Here is a 12,925-nt window from a genome sequence, read left to right as displayed (position 1 = left end):
ACTATACAAAGCTTGTCTTGGTTCTCATCATAATGTTTCAGCATCCGGCCTGCGAGTGGAGGCTGCGTTGCCTGCGTCAAATTCACACCGCTCTACACTACTCTCGCCTCTGCACTTCCAATGGGCCTGCCCGCGAAGCCAATACAGCCATCCACGACGCCTTGTCTCGCAGCCTCAGAACTGACCTTGTCGCCACCGAGGTACCCCAGCCAGATCAGTTTGCTTATGCGTTCATCCGGTACAGTTCCCAAGAGTTGCATTTGTTTGTCCTTCCCACTCGCGCCTGGCTTCGCCTGGAACCAGACGTCCATGTTGCCCGTTGTGCCTCGCGCCAAGATCATGACGGACCCCTTCGGCGCCTTCCCACCTGCGAAGAGGCTCTTGAAGCTACCGATCGCCTGGCCGAAGTCCTCAGCATCATATTCGGTCTCGACGCCCTTCGCGAGTTGCTTCGCTTCTCGAGTGCGATTCGTTATACCAGTGATCCAACCATCCCGTAAGTGCCCAAAGTCGGTGTTCCTCGTGGGTGCGACACGCCATGCTGTTTTCAGCCCGGGCACTTTCAACAGCTCTTGCCAGATTTCGCGACTTCCGCTGGGGTCCAACAGTCGCTTCTTCAGCTCCTCTTTCTCCGATGGGATCAAAGTTGATGCGCTCTCGTTGATGACGTGGATCAGCTTCTCCTGCAACGCGCTGATGTCCTGTGTCCTGATGTACATGCCCACCACGTATACCTGGATCCCCAGAAACGATACTGTCCGGATACCTAGCCCGAGCAAAGTATACTCTTCCTGATTCTGAATGTTACCAGCATTGGTGCCTTCGTTCAAGCCCGGCACATCAGTCCCAGCCGCAGCCTTCGCTGGAGCAGATTCGGGAGAAGTGGGAAGATGTATCGTTCTCGGGAAGTGCGGCACACTGCTGGTACCAGTTTCCACAAGCTCTACCTCGCCTCCAGGTCCTCGCGCGACTATTCTTTTGTCCTCACCAGCACCGATGATCTCGACCTCCTTGCCCTGAAACTGCTTGTTCGAATCGTCTGATGCGTCCAGCTGCTGCTTGTTCTTCCTCTTCAGTTCGGCCTGCTCCATATCGTCCAGATCGAGGTTGTACAAGACCATAGCCAGTCCAAAGATGCTCAACAACAAGCCAATACCAGCGAAACGCATTCGCCTGATATGGTACTGGCGCTTTTCCTCATGAGCGAGCTGGGCTGCCCGAGCGTCAAGCGGGTTCCTAACTGCATCTTGCTCTGCGTATATATGAGGTGGTAGCGCAGACTGCGCGACGAAAGAAGGTGCCGCGGCTGGTGCTGCGGTGAAGCTCCGCTTGGCTGGGTTGCTGTATCGCGAGGCGTGTCGGATCTGTGTTGCGCAGCGAGCCGGGCGCTGAAGGCATTGGATGCGCGGAGACAACAGCCTCATGGCAACTCTCGTCGACGATGCCATATTGTGGTTGATGTAATGTACAAAGTGAATGAACAGGTCAGCATCGACAAGTGGACGTCAAGCAGCAGCTCGAGGGCAACATTGCGGAGGAGGCGGCGGCGATTCTTCGGCGTTCCGGCTTGGCAGCCGATGCACCACCAGTTTGGCAGGCGCGATAATTGGAGGATCGAGAGTCTCTTCCGTTAGCAACAAGACAGACAGACCCTACATTTCTTCAACACCCAGCGCTCTTTGAGGAGGTTGCGATATCAATTGAACAAGCGTCAACAGAGCATTCAAGATGGTAGGTCTGATGTGTGCACCACCATCACACTTTTCGCAGCAAATACACCCACGCACGAGACCCGACACCACAAGCACACGCCCACCCCCAATGCCACCACCACCACCACCTCCCTTCAGGCGCCCATACTAACACTGCACCCTCTAGTCGGACGGAGAAGAGCCAACCCAAGAAGTCGTCGCCGCCGATGAGGTCGAAGTCACCGCCGACAGCTCCGCCCAGGGCGGCAGCATGTCTGTCCTCGACGCCCTCAAGGGTGTTCTCAAGATCGCCCTGATCCACGACGGTCTCGCCCGCGGTCTGCGCGAGGCCAGCAAGGCCCTCGACCGCCGCCAGGCACACATGTGCGTGCTCAACGAGGCATGCGAGGAGGAGGCTTACAAGAAGTTGGTCGTTGCTCTTTGCGGCGAGCACAAGATTCCTCTCATCAAGGTTCCGGATGGCAAGCAGTTGGGAGAGTGGGCTGGTCTTTGTGAGTTCATACCGATATCTGAGAGATGGGTGGTGAGAATATTTTACTGACTGTGTTGCGATTACAGGCCAGATCGACCGCGAGGGCAACGCTCGCAAGGTCGTCAACTGCTCGTGCGTCGTCGTCAAGGACTGGGGTGAGGAGTCGCAGGAGCGCTCCATCCTGCTCAACTACTTCCAGACTGAGCAGTAGAGTGGTAGCGTGGGACGAATGGAAAGATGGAAGAACAGGGATACCCGTCGGTTGCTAGCAAGTCAAAAGGTCAATACACGGCGAGCGACATCCGCCTTCTTTCACTTCCCACGTCCATGAGTATCTGGCGAAAAAGCTCCAGAGACATGTTCACCTATCACATGCAATTCTCGCACGTCTCTCATTCTTGCGAGCATAGACTCCAATCGATACACTGACACGGACGCCAGACCTTTGACATTTCGATACTGAGCATGCCATTTCCAAGTGTAAACGCTGCACCAACCGTACACTTTACGCTGATCAGAAGCAGTGGCCACCGGCAAAACATCGCCCCAACCACGACCGCACTTGAGGAGCTGGACGATTGCTCGAAATTGTTGGCGGAAGTGAGCACTGGCAAAGGAGTGCCACTAGGTAGTCTTGTATTTCCGAGCACTGCTCTTCTGAGGGTGCGCTACGAGTATTGCACGGTAAGCCCATCTGCAGTACCTGGAGGCAAATGCCAGGACGACTCCCAGCGGGCTCCCTTGCGGCTTCTCGGCAGGACAAGCTTCAGTATAACACACGCAGACTACTTTGGCCTCGCCAATGACCACCACGAAACCTGTCGTGGCTACTGGAAGGGCTCACCTCGCGCCACGGAGGCCTACATCGGTCGAGGAACATCGCAGGCCGCCAAGTAAGATGACCAGCCAAGCATCGTGAAGTGGCGGCAACAGTCAAGCCTGCATCGGAACGATATAAAGAGCCGTCGAGGTGCGCAGCCGCCATCTCGAACCCTCATACCACGATGTCTTGGTACCATGAGCGCTTCACGTTCGACCATGATTGCCACGCACGAGCATGACAGTGCGCTTGCAACAACTAGCAAGTCATGGCTTCGTTGACCATATTGTCACACCGTGACCACACGGTCCTCGCTGTTGCCTGAACGAACTATCGAAAGCCACTGTACGCGCTGACAGATCACCTGTGCCTGGTGGTCTTGCTCGGTCGCCACGACTCCAACACCAGCTGGCAGCATAATGGCGAGCAACTCCGCTCAGGTTGACAGCCATCATTGATGTTGAGATCGTTCGCAAGGGACATCTATTCTCGGCTGAGAAACATTTCTTGCCCGGATGGTACCTGATACGAAGCCCGTCAAACGATGTTGTCTTGCCGCTGTTGATGTCTGGACGCCTCCTGTATCATGACAGCACCACCGTGGGACAACGTCCATGCAGCTCAGCCCATATGTCGGCATTCTCCTGACAGCCGCACGATGGGCTTGGATCTAGAAGACTGATCTGCTCAGCTTTGCTTCGTGCCTTACTTCCACACTTGTGGCGACCAGGTCCAGGACCCGACATGTTCTTTGATGCCCCATGGAGGTGGCTGCTTTGTGCTACGCAGCCTGTTCAGAACGTTCCCCAGATAAGCTGATCGTATTACAGACGGTATCGAAGTGGCTGCTCAGACGATAATGCTTCCCAGCTCGCGAATGCGATGCACCAAGAGTCGGACGTCGTCGAGATGTATAAGAGTCTCCGAGAAGGCCGTCTAAATGCAGGAACAAGCACAATCGTCAGTCGCAAACAACGGGCACCTACATCACATCTTCTGATATTCACATTCACTACGATGCTGTTCAAAGTACAAATCCATCCATCTCTCTTTTGCTTTCACTGCTGATCCCTTCCAGACTTTCTTCGCATTGGCGTTCGCCAGCCTTGTCCTCGCTCAGAACGACGGTGACGAGGAAGCTCGTCGCCCTGATCCGACCACCACCCGTAGCAGCAGTTGTCGTGCGACGACTTCGACTCGAAGAAACAACGGCACTCCCACTCTCTACGTTACTCGTTGCGCCACAACCACCGCGACTATCACCCGCCCAAGGACTACAGTCACCACGACCTCCGTCCGAACCATCCGTGTCACCACGACCACTCGTCGTCCAGCTACCACGACCACTAGAACTGTTACCTCAATCATCAGTCGTCCAGTATCCACAAACACCTTTACTGTCACCTCCACCTCCACGACCACCTCCACCGCAACCCCGTCTGCATCTGCCTTCCCAGGTGTCTACGCCGTGTACGGCTTTGAGCAAGACAACTGCCAAGCCAGCCGTCGCAACGACTTCCAGGATGCTAACGGCGAGCTCGTGCTTCTCCTGGCTCCCGAACTTATCGAAGATCAAGAGACCACCAGCACCTGCGTCCGTTTCTCCGATATTAGGGTCAACAGTCTGCTCTTCCAAGACTATCCCGATGGTCTTCAGCTACCTGACCGTTGCCGACTTTATGCCTACCAGGGCGTCAACTGCAACACTGGCAGTGGACAGCGGACGTTTGACATCTCTCTGGAGGCCCAGGCTGAGAACACATGCCGTGACAACGACATTACTACTGTGAGGTCTATTCGAATTGTGTGTCGCGCCGACTAGAAATTGATGTCCAATGCCTTTGGCAAGCGGATCGGCGAGGTGGTGGGAGACGAGTACATGATCCGGCGTTGGTGGCTTCTGTAGTGCATGGCACAAACACGGTCGTTACAGATAGGGTATGTAGTCTGCTTGCTTGTTTGATTGATATTAACCCGGCTCTGGCGACAGATGCGACATGCTTGTTCCAGTGATCACATTCGTATATCCCAATGGCCAGGTATGTAAGATCCGTTCGTGTTTGAATCGCCAATTCGAGATCACCACAGATCCATCCCTCTCCACTTTCGCAACTTCTTGACCTTTTCCATTCGGTATCAGCCTCAAGATCTCCTCAAAAGTCCTGGTCCGAAGGCATGTCACGATCCCATCCAGAATCTGCGTCACTGGGAGAATGGGCATGATATAAGTGGAGAATAAATGCGTCCCGTCATTCCAGAACCAGAATACTGCGAGACAGTACATGATCAAAGCTTCCAAGAGTACCAGGGCGAGGCTTAGGAATGTACGTTCCTGTAGCTCGATGACGGCGAAGGCGTCGCTCGTTTGCATCGTGCTTTTCAATACGCCAGTCGCCATCTCATCGTTGAAATGATGGAAGGCCGCGCAGTAAGTTCGCAGTACTTTTCGGCCGTCTGATTCGTAGCCTTGCTTCAAGGCGGCGTCTTTATCGCCGTTGGTGGTGGCGCTGATGATGGAGAAGGCGGGTTTCGCTGCGTCGACGGACTGTGGGACGAAGCTCAGATTATCTGATTTTGCCGATAACGTGATCCATGCGTCCAGATTTGGGCTGAGGTCCGTGAGGAGGAAGGGTATGGGATTATGCCCTTCTTGGAGTCGTTGCCGATTGACGAGACTCTCGACTACGGGGATGGGACCGCCTGAGCCAGAGTTGATATCGATGACATTCCAGTCATCTTGATCTGAGAGTGACTGTAAGGTGGAGGTGATGGAGTTTGCTACGAGCTCGGCGGGAGAACGGGTCTGGAGTATGGGAATCCTTTTGGTCCAGTGGGCTGAGAAAGCGTCTTGTTGGTCGTGTCTAGAGGGACGTTAGGTTTGGCGGAAGGAAGGTGAAGGATAGAATATACTTGACAAAGGGCGGCACGCTATGTCAATGTCAGTAAATGATTGGCATGATGCCATGAGAGGTTTGTTTGTCCTTACATCCACAGGTCATTGAACTCAAACAGCTGCCATCGTCCAAAAGGGATCTGGACATTGATCCATTCAAGGAGATTCGTGAGCTTCAGCATCTCGTCATCCTCAATCGATGCCCATATCCTCGAGAGGTCGTGCATGCTAGTGATGTTGAAGTTTTGGCTGATGATGCCGAACTTGCAAGTGGAAGGTTGAGAACAAAGCGTCACAAGCGAGGCATGCTGGGCGCTAGCTAATCGCGATAAGCACGGACGACTATCATATGACATATGACATGCCATGCCAGTCTATACCAAATTTCCTGTTCGCCGTATTTACTTTCTATAGTAAATGTCTGGATTTGCTGACGATATTCCGTATCGAAGTTTGTACTCCTTGCTATATCGAACCTACATGTCCACCTGAAAATGCCATCCATCAACGCTATTGGGGTATCATCGATTCGTCTAAGCACAAACACCCTACCGTTTCAACTCCACTCCGGCTATGCGATGCATGCGACTCCGTAGCATCCAATTGCATCACTTTACTCCATTCAATGCCCGATGACCCTAAAGTATAGATGAGAATCAGGTTCAAGAGCTTTCATCAAGCTTCTCGTCATTCCGGATCGTGACCTCTGCAGAGTCCTGGTCCTTCGATGTGGCGACAGGGCCAAGCGTCCATACCCACTGACGGTGACGCTTCTTGCGGCCAGCGACAGGGGTCGCAGGACACGTGTCGCTGTCTTCTTCGTCTGAAGATTGGCGTTTGTCGCCTGTTTGCGGCGACGAACTTGACTCACTCGATTCGTCCTTCTTTTCGGCATCGTCGTCCGATGTGTCAGTAGTTTCATTCGAGGTGGCCGTCTTCTTCGTCGGCGAGAGTTCTAGCGTTGATATCGTCGATGTTGACGACTCAATGTCTGAGTGCTTCATAGTGTATGTCGAGGTCTTGATGTCCTCTGTCAACGGCGTTCGGAACGAGACTTGCTTCGTTGCAGGAAACATTGGCTTCGATTGTGTGAGAGACATCCTACGTGTTCTCCTTCGAGGTAGCGGGCTGTTGCTGAGGATCGATGTCACGTTGTACGATACTTTGTACGGTATCCGTTCTGGTGCTGCGAATATCTCCCCGGTACTGACGGCAGAACTGCTTGACGTCGATGAGATTGTTGATGCCGAGTTTTGAGTTGTGCTTTCAGGTGATTGTTGACTTGATGTTGTTGAGCCCGTTGCAAGAGGAGCTAGTGCTGGCTTTGATGATCGTGCTAGTGGCCTCGACTGCGCGTTCAATCGATCGTGCGCATTGCTGAAAGTGTTCCGTATGGTAGGCGATGTTGCTGACAGTGTCTCCAACCGCAGACTCGTAGATCCTTTCCCATAAAGAGTCGACGGGATGCTAGTGGTGTTCAGAGATAGCCTAGGTCTCTTCGACGGCGCTGGCGAAGGTGGAAGTAGCGCTGGCACAGGCAGTTGACCACAAGCCATCGGTGCTGCTGATGGCAGTATGGCGAGTGACATGGTGTCGCTGGCCGCAGGCGCATGAACTGGCAATGGGGGTGACTGTTGCCTAAAAGCCAGCATGATCTCTGGTCCCGAGAGCGCCGCAGTGCTGCACTAGATCGAAAGTGCAGGCTCTGGTAGAGTAGGAAGACGGCCCTCGTGCGTGCAGCAGTTTACGCCGCCCGGCTGACTGCTCGTATTGGTAGAACGGTTGGGGCACCTGTTTGAGAAGGCAAAATGCCCGATCTGGCCAAGGTGGGGTGGTAAAGTAAGAAGACTGATGATCAGCTGTTGTGGCTTTCGTGCCACGCCGGAGAGGGGATGACACGAGCACCTGACAAACTGAGGCAGAGGCCAGCTCTGTCGACTGAGGTAGGAGAAGTGCTTGCAAGGTAGAGTTCGGTTCGCGTGGCGGTTGGGAGCCTTTAGAGGGAGGATGTTCTTTTTGCCAGCAGAGAGAGGATCCTCACCTTGTGTGAACGATCTGCGTGCCATCCGAAGCACGGGGTGAGGACCTGCCCACCTACAAATAGAGTCGTGAGAGCACAGGTATCAAGTGAGAAAGGCGTCACAAGCAGGCTCTAACTCTGCAGCACGCAATGAACGGCGCTTAGACCAGGCAGATCCTTGTCAGCAACGACTTTAACGGCACGGCGTGTGGGTTGGGCGCCTATTTTTGTTTGGGATAAGCTCCAGATGGTCGTGATGCTGGGTGCTGGGTGCTGGGTGCTGGGTGCTGGGGTGAGTTCAACCGAGAGGCGGCAAACACGAGGCCAAAGTGGAAAAGCGTCGCGATGGCAAAAGCCCAGGCCGTCGTCTCTAGATCTTGTGTTCCTCGACTCTGGCTAGATGAGGCGTGTGCGACGCAGTATTGACCAGCTGCTTGGGCTGCTTCAACCATTGTCGGTTTGCGGTGACACCAAAGCGCGAAGAAGTGCTTCGATTGAAGGGATTTGTGCGACGGACAACGTCTGGAAGCGATGCCCAGCGTCAGACGCAGCAGGTGGGCTCCTTCGGCAGGCGTACGCCATCGCGACTCCCCACCAACGTGTCCACACACAGACACGAGTCTACTACTACTACATGTACAGGTACAGTACGAAGATCCAAGGAGAAACGCCTCGCTGTCGGCGTCATCCACCACGTGTCCAGCAACCGCATGCAAGCTGCGACCATCTTTGTCCGGTCTTTCCCCGCAGCTCCGATCATTCGCCGTTCGCCCTTCGCCGGTCTTGCTTTTGCTGGGAACGACCGAGGGACCGCGCCCGCCGGCTGAACAATCAGCTTGTGAATTCTCCCTCCTGCATCACCACCACCACCACCACCACCACCACCACCACCACTTCGAGAGCGTCAACACCATCTGAGCGAGCTCAAACACGACGTCGCACTCATCGCGAGCTGCATGCACATACCCGTATCGTCACATTCGAGGGCTGGCGCCACTGACGAGGAGCAGGCCCTCCTCTTCGACCAACATTGTTCTCTTCAGGCGTGCAGCCGCGTGCTGTCCGCCAAGTTGCTGACCCCCGTGTAGAGCCTTCGGCAGTACATGTAACAAGGGCACCATCTGTCTCACTCCTGTCGGATGACGCACTTGATATGTTCACACCGGCGCGAGCAGATGACGATGCCAATACCAACCACCGAAGATGGCCATTCCCGAAGGATAGCTGCTGACTGTGGTGCTTCGCCTCAAGGTTTCATCACGAAGCAGGCTCACCAGGGAGAAAGCATGACTTCTTGCTCGAGCACGAGTGATCTCACTGCGGCTGACTGAGCCACTTCGGCTGATGCCCTGCCAGGATGTCATCAAGCGAGAACGCGAGCACTCGGGAAGTGTGCTTCTTCTGTACTGTGCGTCCGCCCCAACGACTTCATCTGGATGCTTGCGTTCTTGGGCTGGAAGAATGAGATTCGATACGATGTCGATTGCCTGTCCCTAAGCCATATTGAATACTGCGACTGCCGAATCGCCGAATTGAATAAACCTCAATGAGAAAATAACACCACACACGTACCGCGATGTTACTACAGAGTGTAACCAGTACAACGCGTTGAATTCGCTAATGAGCCCAATGGTAGCCAGGAAGTATCGAGACATGGCTGTCAATGAAGAATGCAACCTTCCTCTGAAATTCGTGGGGTCAAAGCTCGAGAACAGTCTTTGTGTGATGATGGTTCAAGAATTTCTCGAACACTGGCAAAGTCTACCTGCTGATCGTGATAACTCTGGCTGACTTCCTTCCTGCCACTATGTATGTTGCATGCTTGTCCACGCCGTCATGGCCACTGCTGGATTCTGCAAGTCGTCTCGATCACGTCCAGCAGTACGCCAATGACTGTGTGTTCCCGATTAATTCACAACGCAAATCAACGCATTACCAAGCTACCGATACTGTATTACTTACGACGAGCCTCCCTACGGGAGAACCTCACCTTTGATTTTGAACGAGGAGGTAACAAGGTTGATTAGGAGACATGAATTCTTTCCGGACAAAAGGTAGGGGAGGTGAACGAGTGCGGACAAGCAGGGATGGCACGGGCCGCTGTCGGGCCGATGCTGCGGGTGCGCTCTCTGATCACCGCGTGCACCGTCAGCACGCAGCAAAAAGAGGACATGTGCGAGAGTTACATGTAACAGAGACGCACGAGGAGCAAAAAGTACGATATTTAATGCATCGGCCGCTAGTGCCTTGTTAACATCTGCATGAACACAACCAAGGAGGACAAGAGAAACTTACGGAATCGAACCCGGGGCTAGCCGACGATGCTATTCAGAAGGACTGAATGACATGGCAACGGCTAATTTTACCACTAAACCACCAATGCAGCGCGGAAGCACGTGTTGTGCTAATGAAATTGTCTTGTTCTTGACCATATATGTAGCTGGGTTAAATCAGTCGAAGCCGGCTGTGGGTTAAGAGTGCGTCTAAGACTTCGTTCACCAGATCATCGACACTGTCTTCGAGATGTTGTCTTCGAGATGTTGTCTTCGATGGCCCGATAGCGTCATGAGAAGAGACGACGAAGGACGACTGCAGAACTGGAAGAAGTCCAATGCTTTGTCGTACGCCTTTGCGTCATGACTGACAGGAACAGACTCGCTTCCGAACTTTGTTTCGTGGTCTGCTTTGTTCTGGGGCCCCATCAAATTGTGGCAGCAAGGCAGACACTTCACTTCACGATGGATCTGTCAATGCTCTGAACGTCATGAAGTCGTAGACGAATGTTAGTATGTCGAAGCCAAGGGTGATATACTGGTACGTTGCAATTGTGCTGTGAAGATGATTTGCTGACCAGAATGCAACAGGTTTCGTACCGATCTACGATTGCATGACAGTCCAGCATTGAAGGCTGCGCTGGATTTGAAGCCTGAAGTATTCTTTCCAATATGGTGCTGGGACAGGTAAAAATGTTCCACAATCCAAGGCCGCATAGCAATGCTGACCCGGTATAGTCACTATGTCTACCGTGCGAGGGTTGGTGTCAATCGATTCCAGTTCTTGATCGATTGTCAGAATGATCTATCGAAGAGCATCACGAAGCTCAACAAGAAGAGCAAATTGTTTGTAATGCGTGAGCCTGCCGTCACTTTACTACCAAAGCTGTTCAAACAATGGAAGGTCACGCATTTGGTCTTCGAACAAGACACGGATGCATATGCCAAAGATCGAGATCAACAAGTCACAAAAATGGCAGAGGACGCTGGCGTGGAAGTCATCGTCAAAACTGGACGTACGCTGTGGAACCCTGATGAGATTGTGAAAGCCAATGGCGGCAAGCCAACGATGAGTATCGCCCAACTACAAGCAGCAGGAGCCAAGCTTGGAGAGATCGAGCCCAGCGTTGATACGCCTACAAGTCTACCTCCTCCGGGCGACATGAAGCTCAACATCGAACAGACCCAGCCAAAGTCAGAGCCCGACATCAACAAGAAGCATCGAGATGGGGAGGAAGCTTCGTACAGTGCCGGTATCGCTGGACCTAACGATGACTTCGCACCTCCCTCTCTAGAAGAACTAGGAATGCCAGCAGCCACATCCCCACACAAAGGTGGCGAAACTGTGATTCTGGAGCGTTTACACAAGATCCTCGAAGATGAAGACTACTGCGGCACCTTCGAGAAACCCAAAACCTCACCCGCAGCCTTTGAACCACAATCCACGTTCCTGACCAGTCCATACCTCCACTTCGGCGCTCTCAGCTGTCGCTACGTAAGTCCCGTACTCACAAGTCCAGAAAATAACGCTGACATTCCCATCCAGTTCTACCACAAAGTCCAATCCATCATCGACAAACGCAAAAAAGCCAACAAAACCATATCAACACCTCCCGAATCACTAGCAGGCCAACTCCTCTTCCGCGACATGTACTTCGCCGCCCAAGCCGCTCTAGGCTACGCCTTCGGCCAAACCTACAACAACCCCAACTGCCGCTTCATACCCTGGCACCTACCCTCCAAAATCGACTTGACCACAAAGCTCATCACCGGCTCCTACGAAGTCGACGACCCCGTCAAAGAGACCGAGTTCAAGCGCTGGAGTAACGGAACTACTGGTTTCCCTTGGATCGATGCGATAATGCGGCAGCTCAGGCAGGAGGGATGGATCCATCATCTTGCGAGACACTCTGTAGCGTGTTTCCTGACGAGGGGAGGGGCGTATATTAGTTGGGAGCGGGGCGCGGAGGTGTTTGAGGAGTTGTTGATTGATCATGAGGCGGCTTGCAATATTGGGAATTGGCAGTGGTTGAGTTGCACGGCGTTTTATGCGCAGTTTTATCGGTGTTATAGTAAGTTCTCCAACCTTCGTCCCCGTCAAAAGCTGCCGGATAGGAAGAGATGAGCTGATTGCTAACGATACCTCTCCAGGCCCCATCGCATTCGGCAAAAAATGGGACCCCAACGGCGACTACATCAGGAAGTATTGCCCAGAGCTGAAAGACTACCCAGCAAAACACATCTTCGAACCCCACAAAGCGCCCATATCCGACCAAAAAGCCGCCGGCGTGCGAATCGACGGCGACGGAACCGACAAAGAGCATGATGGCCTAGCCCTCTACCCCAAACCAATGTTCGACTTCTCCACGCAACGCGATATTTGCCTCCAGGGGATGAAGAATGCTTACCACGTGGGTCTCTACGGGAATAGCCCGAAAATGCTGGATGGGACGTGGAAGGAGTTGTTTGAGGATGATGCGGAGGGGCCGACGGAGGGGGGCAAAGGGGAGCCTGGGGGGTTGGGGAAGGGTGAGGATGGTGATGGTGATGGGGGTGGAGAGGATGGTGGGAAGGAAGAGGAGGTGGTGAAGACGCCGAAGAGGGAGGCTGGGGGAAGTGGGAGTGTGAAGAAGAGTCCGAGGGGACATAAGAGGGAGCATAGTCAGAGCACGCTTGATTTTGGGAAGAAGAGTGCGAAGAAGTGAGAATGAATGAAAAATTCTGCTAGTGGTTGG

General features: G+C 53.5%; 6 protein-coding genes across 6 annotated transcripts; 3 read left to right on the top strand and 3 right to left on the bottom strand.

The window, feature by feature from the left end:
* Nucleotides 1-92: 92 nt before the first annotated feature.
* Nucleotides 93-1,448, bottom strand: CLAFUR5_00558 (Altered inheritance of mitochondria protein 18, mitochondrial; the record flags this gene model as incomplete). Its single annotated transcript, XM_047899706.1, has 1 exon — nt 93-1,448. One exon carries the CDS (start codon nt 1,446-1,448, stop codon nt 93-95), a length of 1,356 nt encoding a protein of 451 aa, XP_047755700.1.
* A 280-nt stretch (nt 1,449-1,728) lies between these two features.
* CLAFUR5_00557 (40S ribosomal protein S12) lies at nt 1,729-2,395 on the top strand (the record flags this gene model as incomplete). The annotated part of the gene is made up of 3 exons (XM_047899705.1): nt 1,729-1,731; nt 1,879-2,203; nt 2,271-2,395. The coding sequence occupies 3 exons, from the start codon at nt 1,729-1,731 to the stop codon at nt 2,393-2,395; spliced, it is 453 nt and encodes a 150-aa protein (XP_047755706.1).
* Nucleotides 2,396-3,886: 1,491 nt separating this feature from the next.
* On the top strand, nt 3,887-4,826 carry CLAFUR5_00556 (uncharacterized protein; the record flags this gene model as incomplete). Its single annotated transcript, XM_047899704.1, has 2 exons — nt 3,887-4,033; nt 4,083-4,826. The coding sequence occupies 2 exons, from the start codon at nt 3,887-3,889 to the stop codon at nt 4,824-4,826; spliced, it is 891 nt and encodes a 296-aa protein (XP_047755705.1).
* A 147-nt stretch (nt 4,827-4,973) lies between these two features.
* Nucleotides 4,974-6,265, bottom strand: CLAFUR5_00555 (uncharacterized protein; the record flags this gene model as incomplete). Its single annotated transcript, XM_047899703.1, has 3 exons — nt 4,974-5,865; nt 5,915-5,932; nt 5,991-6,265. The coding sequence occupies 3 exons, from the start codon at nt 6,263-6,265 to the stop codon at nt 4,974-4,976; spliced, it is 1,185 nt and encodes a 394-aa protein (XP_047755704.1).
* Nucleotides 6,266-6,559: 294 nt separating this feature from the next.
* Nucleotides 6,560-7,549, bottom strand: CLAFUR5_00554 (uncharacterized protein; the record flags this gene model as incomplete). Its single annotated transcript, XM_047899702.1, has 1 exon — nt 6,560-7,549. The coding sequence occupies one exon, from the start codon at nt 7,547-7,549 to the stop codon at nt 6,560-6,562; it is 990 nt and encodes a 329-aa protein (XP_047755703.1).
* Nucleotides 7,550-10,705: 3,156 nt separating this feature from the next.
* On the top strand, nt 10,706-12,895 carry CLAFUR5_00553 (Cryptochrome-2; the record flags this gene model as incomplete). Its single annotated transcript, XM_047899701.1, has 4 exons — nt 10,706-10,731; nt 10,782-10,877; nt 10,929-12,262; nt 12,342-12,895. 4 exons carry the CDS (start codon nt 10,706-10,708, stop codon nt 12,893-12,895), a joined length of 2,010 nt encoding a protein of 669 aa, XP_047755710.1.
* Between the last annotated feature and the right edge of the window lie 30 nt (nt 12,896-12,925).

Source organism: Fulvia fulva, chromosome 1, assembly GCF_020509005.1.
Source record: "Fulvia fulva chromosome 1, complete sequence".
Classification (NCBI taxonomy): domain Eukaryota; kingdom Fungi; phylum Ascomycota; class Dothideomycetes; order Mycosphaerellales; family Mycosphaerellaceae; genus Fulvia; species Fulvia fulva.
Note: the sequence above shows the minus strand (reverse complement) of the source record. Positions and strands in the feature narration are given on the sequence as shown.